The 15,379-nt window shown below is 37.2% G+C and overlaps 1 protein-coding gene across 6 annotated transcripts in view; it reads right to left on the reverse strand.

The window, feature by feature from the left end:
- Positions 1 to 15,379, reverse strand: part of PRIM2 (DNA primase subunit 2) — an 804,531-nt gene that overhangs the window by 427,363 nt on the left and 361,789 nt on the right. For 2 of the 6 annotated variants that reach the window (XM_037842552.1, XM_037842551.1), the window contains exon 14: positions 7,010 to 7,633. The exons of the other annotated variants lie outside the window; for them this stretch is intronic. In XM_037842552.1, coding sequence (XP_037698480.1) covers positions 7,409 to 7,633 — 225 coding nt within the window. In that variant the 3' untranslated portion in view covers positions 7,010 to 7,408. Of the gene's footprint in view, positions 1 to 7,009; positions 7,634 to 15,379 lie in introns of those variants that run through there. 6 annotated transcript variants of the gene reach the window in all.

The raw sequence follows: 15,379 nt of genomic DNA on the forward strand, positions 1-15,379 counted from the left end.
TGTTGTTTCCAAGCTTTATTTTGGATAAATCCTTACTTCTAAAGAAATTTAACAGACACCTGTATAATGATAGCTAACAATTATTTAGTGCTTACCATGTGCCTTATCATATGCAGTGCATTTGACGCAAGTCATTTCATTTGACCTCACAATAATTCTGTGATGTAGATAATATTAAATATCCCAATTTAAAGATGAGAAAATGAAGAAGGGACGGCTAATTAACTTGCCAAAGAGAACAGAATATACTTGTTCTATTTGGGTCCTGCAGTTTGGATTGCTCAGTCATGGGTGCTGGGCCTAAGGCCCTCAGTGTGAAAAACCAACGACAGAAAAGGAAGAGCACAGTTCAGAGAGGTCCCAGTACCGGATGTGGTCAGGGAGCTTGTGACCCAGGCCAGGGGATTCAGACTCTCAGTGTCTCATTTTCTTTTTTTAGGGAAAATGCAGATGATTACTATTCCAGAGGTGTCATGCTGGCACCTGACCTGATCCTGCAAAGTACAATTTAAGTGCTTGGAGATTGAGTGCCACACAAGACATCATTTTCATTAGGAATCATATGTAAGACAACTAAAATGTCACACACCTAAGAGAAGAAATTTTAGGACACTTTTCTACATACTGAAGTTTAAAGCTCAGGTTCTTCAGTTCTTCCTTTGTTAGGGACAAGCAGTACTCTGTGATACCTTTTCAGCAAATTTTGATACAACATGAAGAAATTAAGAAACCCTCCACTTTTCATATTTGAAATTCTCCATCTAAGGCATGACAGTCAAGGGATGGATCCACTGACATAAGTCTTCTTTGGTAAAACTTTGGTTGATTTTTTTTCCCTACCTACACAGTATAGTGCTCACAAGAGGATCACTCTAGGTAAGAAGGGATCTTCAAAATGGATGGCCCTCAAACAGGCAGGGCACCATGTATAACAGTTATTGGAGGGGTTGATAACTAAATAACATCTAACATTTACTGAATGTCACCAGGTGCCAGCAGCATTTTGAGTGCTTTAGATGTAAAAGCCCTGTACCCTAAAGGTAACAGACTAACCCTTAAATTAAGTACAATCATTATCCCCATTTCATAAGTGGAGCAAATGAAGCACAGGGAAATTAACTTGCCAAGGTTGTACAGTTAAGTGGTAGCCTGGGTCTGGGGCCCAGAGTTCATTCCTTCCTCTATTTATAGGTCCTGGACACAATAAATTAGATTCCTGTAGGATAGTAAGAAAGAAACCATTCATTCACTCCACACACATTACTAAGTGCCCAAGATTTTCATGCATCATGCTAAGACTAAAGACAATGCAAAGTATTAGAGAATCAAATATGAAAGCAACATAGTCCTGTTCTCAAGAACTTTACAGTCCAATAAAAGAGAACACGAGTAAATAGGTTATTAGAATACAATATAAGTGCTGTGATACAAATATGTTATATGACCTAAAAGGGACAATGAACCCAAACTGGAGTCAGCAGACAAGGCTCCCTCCAAGTTTGTGCCTAACATGAGTCTCAGAGGACAAACAGGAGTTCATAGGGAAGGAAAGTGAGTATATTACAGGAAGGATAAGAGAGGTGAGAGAGCACAGTGAATGGGCAGAGAATGTTTTTTCAGCATGGCTAAATCACAGGGGAGGGTCATAGAATGAATGAGGGAGTAAATGGCAATAGATGGTACTTAAGAGATAGTCCAAGGCAGATCACTGGGGGCTCATACACTAAACCAAAGGCACTAGGACTTCATCACACAAGTAATGGGGGCCCTTTTTAGGAAGACAGGGAAATGGAAGAGTTACCATGTTACACTTTGAAGGATGTGGGCTGGAATGCAGGATAGGCAAACAGAGACTAGGACAGTAAGTTAAGAGATCACTGTGGTAATACAGGCTAGAAGTGATGACAGAGTAATCTAATGTAATATAAGTACGGATGAGAAGGAAAGAATTTGAACAGCTTCTTAGCCTCAGCACTACTGATGTTAGGGGTAGAGGGGGAAAGCCACCCAGTACCATCTCCAGGAGAGGAGTCCCACCACATGGAAGATAGCAGAGGGATGTCAATCCACTCCAATAAAGGTGTTGGAGCTGCCAACAAAAGACATGACTTACACAGCCATTGGATGGAACAACACTTTACTCACACAGAAAAGAGAAAAAGCAAGGTCAGCTTCAACAGTAGGTATTGGTCCCCTGTGGCCAGCACATCTTGATCCACTGCCTATGCAGAAAGATGATCTACACACACACCCCCTTGTGCCAGAGGGAAAGGATCTCACTGCTCTTTCCCCGTCAGGGACAGATACGGCAGTGAGGGTGAGACAGGTGCAATAAAATACACTTACCTAACGAAGTAGTTAGCAGTGAATGTTTACATATACTGGGGGCAAAAGGCGAAGGGATGCACTAGCAGACTGCTCTCTGCTATGGGATGAGTTTTATCTCCAGGCCTGCCCCAGAAGGGAGTCAGCCACATTTATCCTCTTGTGCTAGAAGCCAGGCTAACACATCTAGCTCCAAGCACAGGGTTTATTTGTGGGTTCCAGGAAAAGGTGGCAAGCTATGCCTGGACAATCCCTACCACACTGACATTTTGGACCAGATACTTCTTCGTTGTGGGGTGCTGAACTGGCCAATAGCACTAGATGCCAATAGCACTCCTCCTCCAGTTGTGACAAACTAAAATGTCTCCAGAAATTGCCAAATGTCTCCTGAGGGGCAAATTGAGAACCATTGGTTTAGAACATGCTGGCACCAAATAGAATTAACTGGACTTGGATGTGTGGAGAAGGTGGGAGAAAGAATAGTCAAGGATACCATGTCAAAATAAGTAGGTGAGAAATAAAGAAGTAGACTTGGGAAGAAAAGAGGACAAGTTCGATTTGGACATGTTAATTTTGAGATACTTGAGGATATACTAATGGAAAGGTCTGGAAGGCAGCTGAATGGATGGGTCTGTGCTCAGAGGAGAGATTTCAGTTGGAGATGTAGATTTGGGAATCATCTGCATGTAAATGGGAAGTAACACCATGGGAGTGGATGAGATCACCCAGGGAGATTCATGGAGTGAGAAGACCACAGGGCAGGAACTCTAAGGAGAAACAAGAGTCAAGTATGGAGAAGATTAATAAATTAAAATTCTAATTCTTTGCAATAAAAGGGACGATAAAAGAGAATGACGCTGCACTTTGTCCTTTTTAATCAGTAATGAAGATCTTGGTATCCTCTAGGATCCAAGTGGAAGGTTAAGTAAAACAAAAACAAAATAAAAACGGGGGTGGGGTGGGAAGGATGACAACTGAAAAAATTTGCATGAGATAGTTTTCTCATTACAAAGTCCTAAATTAAATGCAGAATTTGTTGAATTTACTTTTACTCTATGCTTCCAATGCAAAAGTAAAGAACAATAGCAACAACAACAAAAAACAAGTACCCTTAAACAAGCCTCATGGTGCTATTATGGTGAACGGATACCTAGAAATGCAGGCCTGAATTGAAAAATCCATCATGCATTTATTAGCACTGTTGTTTCACCACCTTGCTATCAATGTTCAAAAACAGTATTGCAATTGAAGGCTCAGGGGAAATACAGGTGCATTATATCCAGACATATTCCTTAGCTTTTGATAAGGTTCTGCAGTGATAATTCTTGGAGAAAATAAAATGTCATGAAGCAATCATGAAAAGAGCATATGGGATCGAAAGCAAATCCACTAACAGGAAACAATTTCATTTTTGGCAGGAAGGTCAGATGAGGTGGGAAGATAATTTCCTACAGGTGACAAGACGTCCATAGAGTCACAAAGCAAATTGCCTACAATGCCAATTATGGCAAGGAGCCTTCGACTAGGGCAATAGCTACCTGTCAAAAAGGAACTCAATATCCAAGAGTAGGCCAGAAGCTTTGGGTAAATAAGTGATTACCTGAATGTAAGTTGGATACCCTTGTGAGAAAAGTAACTCATCAGACCAACAATGTATCACTGTTAGTCTACTCCCAAATAATGCTGTATGGCTTCCAAAGGGCCTGACAAGCACATTGGCACACCTGTTCAAAATGCAACTTCCACAAGCTGGTTCTTTCTGTGTTTGGGGAGACAAACCAAATAAAGGAAAATTCTTGAAATAATTTCCCCACTGTATTCATTTGTCCGGAGTGGGGTGAGGGTAAGTGGCAGGTGGAGGTAGGAGTTATTTGCCATTATTCTCTACAACCCAGGATCCCCCTTGCCTAAATTTCAATAGGGAGCACTGGACTGTCTTCCTAGTTCCAGCCCTTCCTGTCTCCCCCTTAACCTTCTCTCCCCTCCTCCTTCTCCCAATATTAGAAAAGAAGTTAAATGAATCTAATTACCACGGTGGTTTGAGGCTTCTCAACTGTTTTTTTTTTCCTCCCTTCCAACTGTAAAGATGTCCTCAGACTGAGCTTCACATTCAAAACTGCTGTCAAACTCTCACTTTAATGGGCACTTAAATTTAATGTCAAGCTGATGCCTCTGGAAGACCTTGATTAAATTTGCAAACAGTAGACTAACCAAACCAGAACTTCAGATTTGTCTCATTTTGCCTTTCAAGCTTAAATCCCAGAAGTTTTCTTTTCTTCTTTGTGAAGAATTACAGAAGTTTGCTTGCAAAGACCCTGAGTACCAGAAAGACAGCAAAGTGTAACAAGCAAAAACACTGCATGCTTTGAGAGAAATCCCTCAGCTTATTAAAATTCGATATGAATTAAAGATCTTTTCCATTGCTTTTTTCTGTTCTCTCTCATTCAAAAATCTCTGTTCAGTTTTATGACTCTATAATATCATATGCAGTTCTAAAATGTTTGCTTAAAACCTTCCTAGTGTTCTTTTATGCATGCGGCAATTAAGAGTTTTGTTCTGTATGGGCAGAGTAGAAACATGGAGAAACGACATGAAAGAAACATGATAGAATCTTCACTAACAATGTCTGTTTTAAATCAGCTACAAATTTCCAACCTAGTTTCTTTCCTATGCTGTTTCTTCTTTTGTCTCTGAGAATCATACAACCTCTCCTTTTGAAGAGGTTATAAAAGACAGGAAGTAAAAGATCTGGAAGAATCATATTCTTTTTCATTGGCTACTGTTTTGAAGAGTCTGCTGGCTTTTTTTTGAGGGGGGGGTGGTTCTTTCTACATCATCCAATTCAAACAGGTCTGCTTTCAAAGAAAACAAATCAAAATTGTCAAGATCTGTGAAGCATGAAAAATAAATTGCTTTTTGCAACTCCAAAAATCTCCAGAAAAGCATTCATTTCTATCTTCCTATATAAACCTCTAACCCATATCCTCTAATCTACAGAGTTCACAAAATGTTTATATATTTTTCTTTATAATACATGACAGGAGATCAAACCTTATCATGAAGAAATTGAACTTGTAATACAACTAATATTTAAACTAGTGTTATTTTTTAGTTTGACAAGACAAATATAAACCATACAAGTAGCATGACACAAATTCTTGGGGCTGTCAGTATGAAATAGTCAACTAAGACACATCTACTGTGCTGTTAATGGTTCAGTGTAAGAACAGGCTTCATAAAAGAAGGAGAACATGAAGTGGTAGAAAAAGAGTCTTGCAAAATGTTGCCAAACATGAGCTATCTTCTCATGAGATTTATCATTGAACTACAGCAGTGAAACTGCTTCTAATACCTCCTTTCTTTTAATACAACAGAGACCTACATTTCTATGCTTGGCTTTCTAAAGGTAACTTAATTCTGTAGTTAAATCAGCCCCATCTAGTACTTGTTCTTAACATTAAAAAAAAACAAAAAACAAAACAAAAAAAAAAAAACACTTGGCTTCAGGAGAGAGCATATTTGTAGCAGAATAACAGTACTTTCTGAATTAGGTATTAATAACTCAAAAAGACAAGTAAAAGTTCAGATACTATCTCATTTAATTATTCTACTAAGAGAGTAGTCCAAGAAATCTTTGACTCAGAAGCCTAAAAAAAACTCAGTCAGCTGACATTTTTGGGTTCTGATGCTCTGATCCTGTTTAAATCCTTATTTTCATTTTAATGCAGTTTATCACAGGATTACAATTATGGTGCCTCTAATAGTTCAGTTTTCTGAATACAATGTCTTCCTTTCAGTTTAGTTAGTATCTAATTCAAGAGGATAAGGGAAATATGCCCCTCTTCAACAGGAAAAGAGGGCTGAAATAGACTAATATTTTTCTCGTGGACCAAGGGAATATGTGTGAAAGGGTTATGTTTCAAACTGGGTCTTCCTTCTAAGAGCCCCAAATCCTGTGTCTGAGTGAGTATAGACCATGGAGGAGAAAATCAGATAAGGGCATTCAAAGGACACTACACTGCAAGTGGAGGTCCATAAAGTGCTAAGGACAGTCCACCCTCAACTTACACAAAGAGAGCATTGATCTAACAAGTCTATAATCATCCAGAGCATTTACTAAATTCCATTACCGACACTGAAAGGATGGGTTATAAAACATATCAGAACAGTCATTACTGAAGTTAATCAATCCATCAAGCCTATCTGTAATTTCACAACAGCCATGATACAATAAGGTGTGGAAGTTGGAGGGTGGGTTGAAGAAACACTTCAAATTTTCCTAACACCCTTCTTGCTATCCATCTAGCTACCTATCTATTCTTCAAGGACCTGACTGCAGAGTGAATGGAAAATGACAAAAGATAAGGAAGACCATCATTTTGCCTTAGTTCTCAAGCAACAATTCATTTCAGTAGTTTGTTGCTATTCAAAGGCACAAAACTTCTGGCTGACATGGAATAACAACAACAAAAAAAAAAAAAGAGAGAGAGAGAGAGAGGAAAAAAGAGAGAAAAAGAAAAGAAAGGAAAAGAGGAAAGGAAAGGAAAGTAAAAGAAGGAAGAAAAAAAAAGAAAAAAGAGTATAAAATCTTCATTGGTTATTTGATTGTCGGTGTTGGAAACTCTAAAATACCACTTAAAAAACAGAGGCACTGTCCGATCCCACCCATACACAAACACTTACATATACTTATTTTGATATTTATTAATAAAAAATGGACCAGAGTCAAAATTATAAAGTGATAGGGCTAAAATAATGTTTGCAGTTATATTGTTTCTAGGGAACTACAATCAGACCAGAAAGCTGTCTTTATCTCCTAAAACAGGCTTAAACCACACCATTTGGGTGTTAGATTTCAATAGAAATTCTTCCTCTTCTCTCTTGTTGAATGAAAATACGGTGGAGGTTTTATTTTACCTGCAAGCCTGTTTTCCTAAGAAGTGTGTATACATGTGGATATATTGGGGTGGAGTGTGGTAGATGGAAAAATTAGATAAAAAAGTGAAAAAAGAAAAAAGGCAAAATCTTAAAAAAAAGGAAATGAAATTTGGTGTGCAAAAAGGGGTACTAAACTACCCAAGAATCATTCACTGAAGTAATCTTCCAGACCCTCCATATCCATTTCCAGAGAGGAATTTAAAGAAGCAAGAGCAGATGATGCATCCTTGGTTTTCTGGACACTTGGTTTGGGTTGAGGAGTTTCTGACTGGATGGATTCCTTCTTGATGTCTTTACCACCATTTAGAATCCGCTGGCTCTCAAAAAAGAACTGATTAGGATGACTCAAAGAAAAGCCACAATCATCGACCTGTGTAAGAAACCAGAGTTGTATCACATTAATACATAGTAAAACTATAAATAAAGGGGTTGCAAAAACTGCCCCAGCCTTCACTTAAAACTTTTTTAACATCTGAAACGTGGACTTTAGTACTTCTCTTTCATAACACTCAATCCACTACTTTTATGATTTCATTCAGGGCCAGCTTCAACCACTACTGCAATGGGACTTAATTAATGTCTTAAATTAAAGACTTCTGAATTTATATTTCTATCCCAAACCTCTGCACTTAGCTTTAGTTTCCTACTTGCACTCCTTCTCAACATCTTATATGGCTCAATCACAGGTTAAACAACATGAAATTCACCCTTTCCCCTCTTCTCTGCTCTTCACATTCTCAGTGACTGGTATCACCACTCATTCTGTGGGGACTACTTTATATCTCTTCCCTCCTTACTTTCCCAGCCCCCACTCCCTTCCACACTCTGCCCTCAATTCTGGCCATGTCCAAGTCATTACCAATTCTTATTGATGATTACTTCAAAACAAAAAAGTTGAAAAAAAAATAAGTTTGGGAAACAAACCTGTTTGTGAGTATGTGTGCCACAACACACATTGGTGTAAAAGCTCTGACAAGTCCTATAGTAAAGAAACCTATTTAATTTTGTTTAACTTAATCTTTCCCAATATTTTCTGTTTCGGAAAAAAAAAATTTTTTTTCAGAGAGCAACTTGGAATCACTGTCTTACAGAATCATAACATTCTATGGACTTAGGGTTCCTATAGCATCTTGTCCAGGATTTCTAGCCAATAAAACACTGTGATGGTTAAGGTCATATGTAAAATTGCCTAGGTTATGGTGTTCATGTTTGGTCAAGCAAGCACTGGACTGACTATCACTGTAAGGATATTTCATAGATTTAACTCATTATCAGTTGATTGCATCTATGGTTGATTACATCTATAATTGATACAGGAGACTGCCTTCAGCAATGAAAGAAGTCTCATCCAATCTGTGGAAGGTCTTAAAGGGAGAAGTGATGATTTCAGCACTCTGAAAGAAGAATTTCTAGTTTCTACTTCAGCCAGCCAGGTTCTCCTGGGGAATTCATCAAAACCTTCTTTAAAGTTCCCAACTGGTGGCCCACCCTAAGGAATGTGGACTTGCCAATGCCCATAGTCACATGAGCCAATTCCTATAGTAAATCTCATAATATTTACATACCTACCTCCCTCTCCTGTTGGTTCTGTTTCTAGAGAACTCTGACTAATACAGACATATACTTAAAAACCTCTGTCAAGAATGGAAGAGTGATAAGGGTCATGGATAAAGGCCTACTGTGCTCCACAGTAGAGAGAATAATTCTGTCCAGGGAGATCAGGGAAGGCTTGGTGAGGGGAGTGCTATTCCAGTTGGGTCTGGAAGGATGGAGAGAATGAAAACCTGGGTTAATGAGGGGAAAAGGCATTATAAGCAGGAGGACTACACGAGCAAAGTAAAGAGGGAGTGTTCTAGGAAGCAGTTCAGATAGCCTGGTGCGAAAAACAGATAAAGGGAATAGGAAAGGAGGACAGAAAGACAGGCTGGGGCCAGACCTCAGACAGCCTTCAGAACCAGGTGAAATAGTGTGGACCTAATAGTGTAGCAACAGGGAATCACTAAAGATCTTTAAGTAGATAAGTGATGTGATTAGAGCCAGGCATAATCTATGAAAGTTTAAGATGGAACAGCAGGGTAGAAAAGGAGTTGTTGTGGTCCAGAATAAACACTTTTGATGGGTAGACCAATAAACAGAAACATGGTCTTTTGCGGTAAACACCTGAGCATCCCAGGATTCTCTTTAGTCAGTTGATGATGCATGTGAGCCAGTATGTTTACAGTAACTGTAACAGATTGCTAGCGTACAAACTGATTTTTAAAATTACTGCTTAGCTCACTAAGAACACTTTTTTATTGGCTACTATGCTGCTTAATTTCAAAATATTTTCTGAATTTTTAAAGATACATCTATATTTTTTTAACAAATGGAGTCATTTGTGAACTTCCCTTTATTATTTTGATTTTTCAACCAATTCATTAAAAACTTGGAGATATTATATTAACTGCATTTTGCAAAGGTTTTCTTGAGAAGTAAGTTTATTAACACATTTCAGTCAGAAGGCTTTACGTTTTACAAATAGAGAATGTTAAGATACTGGAAGGACCTTGGGGGTCCTTTAGTTGAATGTCCTCCATCAACAAATTAGGAAACTGAGCCGTAAAGAGATTACATGGTTTACCCAAAGTCATAGAACTAGTAAATGCTTTTGTCTGAATTAGGCTTCAGATCTTTTGACTAGATCATTTAGTTGCTCTGAAATCTGTTTCAAGAGGTTTTATTCAAAGTCAAATAAATTTAACTGACAAGGTGACAACAATATCTTCATTAGAAATATTATTTTTACAGTTAAACTTGGCTATAAAGATTATAGGAAACACAGCAAAAATAATCTAGTATCTTGCGCTATAATTAAATATTGGGGATATTTTACACTTTCTTTCACATAGCTAAAATTTCAATATATATCAATCTCCACAAAAATGACTTCCTGGATAGAGCTGAATTACTAGACTTCAAAATGAACAAAATTAAATACCGTAGGCTTAATAAGCCTCATCTATAAAATGGAGATAATATGTGGCTATGTCATAGGGTTGTTATGGGGAAAACCAAAGAAATATGAATGCAAAAAGAGTTGATGTTTCTATGAAATCTAAATCAAATGTTTTAGAAAGACTAGTCAAAGACACTCAAACACATAAAATATTCAAACACATAAAATAAGATACTCAATCTTTCCTTTAAATTATGTATTAACAAATAAATGACATTTAAATGTTTTAACTTTAAAATATAATGGTTAAGGAATGTACATATATTTTATGAATCCCCATTTTAACTAATACTTGTTATTAATCAACCAACTAAAACAGTGCCTTGGATTGTACCACAGTTCTGTACAATGAGGTTGTTTCTCAGCTTTCTCTCTTAGGTCTGCAATTGTCCCTTCATAACTTACCTTGTTATTGCCTTCTTTTTGAGCTCAATGTATTAAACTTGTAATCTATTAGGTTACTTGATAGCATGATGAAATTATGAAATTTCTTTCTTTTTACTGAATTTATTTTCTTCCAGGATGGGTTCTTTGTCTTTTAAGTGCTTCCTTTATTTCACTTAAATTGTTGGCTGAAGGAAGTGTGCATGGTTACCATTCAGTTTCCTGTCATGTTGCTTGGGACTGCTAGGGACAATAAACTTAGGGGTTTTTTGAGAGTGGTGTGGTGAGATGGGGAGGAATAAAAGTTCAGAATAAAAATAGACCTCACTTTAAAATCAAATTAGAATTGTTTAAAGTTGAAACTGATGATTGTACAACTAAGTGAAGATAATGTAAGAAACTGACCATTTACCTTGGGATAGAATATATATTAAGTGAAATTAGGGACCCACTACTTAATAAATCAAGTCCTCGACTTGAGGCTTGCTCTTGTGAAATTTATGGTTGTAAATGGGAGGCTGAGCCCTCCTATAATTATGCCTAAGAGGCACCTCCAGGGAACCTCTTTTGTTGCTCAGATGTGGACTTGCTCTTTCTAAGCCCAATTCAGCAAATAAATTCATTAACCTCCCGACAGTGAGGGACATGTCTCCCAGGGGAATGAATCTCCCTGGCAACGTGGGACATGACTCCCAGAAATGAGCATGAGGATTGAAAATTCCTACTTGGCCAAAAGGGGGAAAAAAGAAAGGTAACAACAAGCTGAGGTCACAGTGGCTGAGAGATCCCAAATAGAGTTGAGAGGCTATCCTGGAGGTTTCTGTCATGCAAGCTCCAGCTAGACATCCCAAATGGCCACAGTAAGCCATGCCCTTACCAAAGGCATTCCCAAATACCTAGGTCCCTACCTGAGATTCTATATTATATTATATTACTCATCTAATTTTATCTTTCAGAAACTTAAATCCACCAGAGTGTTCCTATGCTAGACAAGTCCTAAAACCCAGAGGCAACAGCCTCTTTAAGATCAACAGTCAGATGCAGCCCCCTTCCCCATTCTGTTGACACCCCCTTTCAATATAAACAAGTTAGGATGCTCACTGCCTACACACCCCTGAAGATAGAGAAAGAGATTAAGTGAGAGGAAGGAGTAGCAACAAATAAGAAAAGATTTAACAAAGGTCTATGAATAGTGAAACTTTATATATATATACTTGGGTGTTGGAATAGCTGGAAAGAGGTAAATGACATGGTGGAACTGTAACCTATAATATCCATTGAAATTTGTTCTACAGCTACTTGTTGAATTGTGTTTTGAAAGTCTTCACCTTTTTGTATATACCTTATACTGCATAATGGGGAAAGAACTGAGACTGTGGAACTGTAACCCATAACAATTTTTGAAATTACCTATACAACTGCTTGTTGAGCTATACATCGAAAGTTAACATTTTTTTGTATGTATGATGTATTTTATAATAATGGAAATAGCTGAAGTTGTGGAACTATCACCCAAGATGTTCTTTGAAATTTGCTCTCTAACTACTTGTTGAATCGTACTTTGAAAGTTATCACTGTTATGTATATATGTTAAAGTTCATAATCAATCAATCAATCAAATTAGAAAAAGTAATATATAGAGAGAGGTATCCATATCTAAATTCTCCATTTCACTTATTTCTACTCAGGAGCCAGCAGCTGTTTCTTTTACTCCTTATTCAAAGAAAGAGATAAGAACACTCAGTTTGTTTCATTCCAGATCTAGGAGTATTTGGTGAGAATTCTCACAATTATGCCTGTTGTGACTATTCCATTCCTCTCCTTTACCCTTTAATTGTTTGGTTGCTGTGGGTGATGTTTTCCTTGTGGAAGTGTTTTGCATATTTTGTTAGGTGGTAGGAGAGGGAAATTCTGTGATGCACTGTCATTCTGTCATATTAGCTTAGAAGTCCCAACATACTTTAAAGGATATGAAACAAGATCAATATAGCTGGAATCTAGAGGAAGGAGGGTGTTGAGGCCTTTATAGGCTTCATTATAAATTTTGGACTTCATCTGAAGAGCACTGGGAAACTCCTAAAGTTTTCTTAAAACAAATTACTAAAGTGATCAGATTTCCCTTTTTGAAAGATCTCTCTGCTTTGCCACATCTCTACATTGAGAATGAAGACCATTCTCAGTAAGCAGACTGTCAACATTCCAGAAAACACTGATATCATGCTAAAGGGATACAAACTTATTGTTCCCAGAGGAACCCTGCAGAGGGGCTTCAATCACATCAATGTAGAACTCAGTCCTTGGAAAGAGAAAGAAGAGGCTTCGAGTCGACAAACGGTGGGGGGAAATACAAAGAACTGGCTACAGTTTGCACTATCTGTAATCATGTACTAAACATGATCAAAGGTGTTACACTGGGCTTCCATTACAAGTTGAGGTCTGTGTACGCTCACTTCCCCATTAATATGGTTATACAGGAGAGTGGTCTCTTGTCAAAATCTTAAAATTCTTGTATGGAAAATACATCCGCAGAGTTTGGACGAGGATTGTATTGCTTGTTCAGTATCTCAAGCTCAGAATGATTTCTTCAAGTTAATTCTTGGGGAAAACAACATTGAACTTGTATCAAATTCAGTTGCTTTGATTCAGCAAGCCACAACAGTTAAAAACAAGGCTATCGGAAAAATTTTGGATGCTATCTTTGTCTCTGAAAAAGGAACAGTTCAAGGGGCTGATGAATAAGATCTAAGGTTGTCCAGCTATGGAAACAATAAGATGCCAGATGATTCCCAAGACTTATTTGTGATAATTTAAAGATGCAATAAAACTAATCTGCTGGGGGAGGAAAAAAAAAAAAAAAAAAGATCACTCCAGTAGCTGTGTGGAGGATAAAGAAATGGAATGAGGGAAGTGTAGATGCCGGAAATGAGTTAGGAAGCTATTTCAGTGATCCAGGTGAGAAATGATGGTGGCTTCTAACTTTAATTGATATCCATATTGATGATCCTGAGTTACTATAAAAAGGCTTAATTATATTTGGTATATTCTGTCCAAGAATGCAGGAAAATATGTGAGAGGTTTTAATTAGATTTCTGTAAGGATTTATGTGACAGAAAAAAAAATTATGCTCAGCTAGTTGGAAAATAAGTATCCAGTGTGTGAGTCAGTGTTCAAAGTGGTCTATTGCTAAAGAAATTGTTAACAATTAAAGTCCAGAAACTAATCTACACAAGGCCTAGTGTTTTCTGTTATATATGGAACAGGCAAAAAGTAAAAAAACACCAAATTATAAAATTATATTAAACATTACTCCCTAAAAACATTGGGGCAAACTTATTTCAGGCAGGCCAGCTTTTGGTATCTATTAAGTGATTATCTCTCAAACAATTGCTTGGAATCAACACATATTGCATGCAATGACCTTCACACAAGCATGGGTCTCATATTTCTGTCACAGCAAATGTAGATTTTAAAGGAATGGAAGCAATATTGTTTTACTTATGGGATCTTTGAGTTTTAATCAAGAGATTTGGCAACGACAACTTACTATGAGGCAGCTGGTATTACCAAAAAAGCCATATGGAACTATCATAGTGCTGCTGCAAATGGTATCAATTAACTAACTCATTTTCAAAACTTTCATCTGAGTGAGGGCTCAGGAAAACAAACACAGGTTATGGTTTTTTTTGGTGGCGGGGGTGGGGGCAGGATGGCAGAAACCTAACAAAAATAGATCCTGTTTTAAATCAAATTAAAAAAAAAAAAACAATAAAGAGAGATATTAACATCTAAAAATCTATATGGGACATTAGTGAATACAAATAGCCTTTTTTACTTCACTGCATTGTATGTGGTTTAACTTAAGCTATTTCTATATGTGGGAGAATCTATATACATATCTTTTTAATATCTTCATTAATCTAAGGCAAGTTTTAAAAACTGGCAGTAGTAGTAGCAGCAATACCCTTATGGAAATAATCAATAGGAATGATAGACTACAAAAGCAGACTGAGAAATTTAAAAAAATACTCATTTTTTAAGTGATTATCTCACAAACTCAATTTGTAAACCTAATTTTCATATCTCATTCAAAAAAAAAAGGAAAGAGGTTATGTAAAAATGCAATTTGTGAAAACTCTGAGGACTTTTTTTAAGAGTGTCCACAGATAATTACAAACATGTATGAAATAAACACTCCAAAACTGAGGAAGCAAATTTAGGAATGCAGCCTACAAGGGTAGGAGTTATGCAAAACTGGAACTGAAAACAACAAACATGTATGTGGCTTATCTAATAAAGATTCCTATTCTGATAAAACTAATGAGATTTTGTTGTTGCTTAGTATTTTAAAGACGTTTCGTCCTTATTCTGTAAAAAGAAATTCTTTATGTTTATTAGATAAGAAAAATATTTTCAGAAGTTGGTACAGTAGAAAGAGGATGGGATCCACAGCAGACCTGGATTCTAGCTCCAGCTGTCCCACTGGCCAGTTGTGGTACCTTGGGCAAGTCACTTAGAATCTCTGAGATTCCATTTCTTCATGTATCAACTATGAAGATGTTGGATGATGGATCATGTGATCTTTAAAGTCCCTCCATGCTTACTATTCCATGAATCTAGCCAGGAAAATGCTAATGACCGCAGTAGCAATTATTTCAAATACAGTACCAGATACTATAGAACAGCACAACCATGGTCAGCTGCACAAGTTTAGGTGAATTAGACAGCTTGGGTTCAAAA

Source organism: Choloepus didactylus, chromosome 7 (genome assembly GCF_015220235.1).
Source record: "Choloepus didactylus isolate mChoDid1 chromosome 7, mChoDid1.pri, whole genome shotgun sequence".
Lineage (NCBI taxonomy): Eukaryota > Metazoa > Chordata > Mammalia > Pilosa > Megalonychidae > Choloepus > Choloepus didactylus.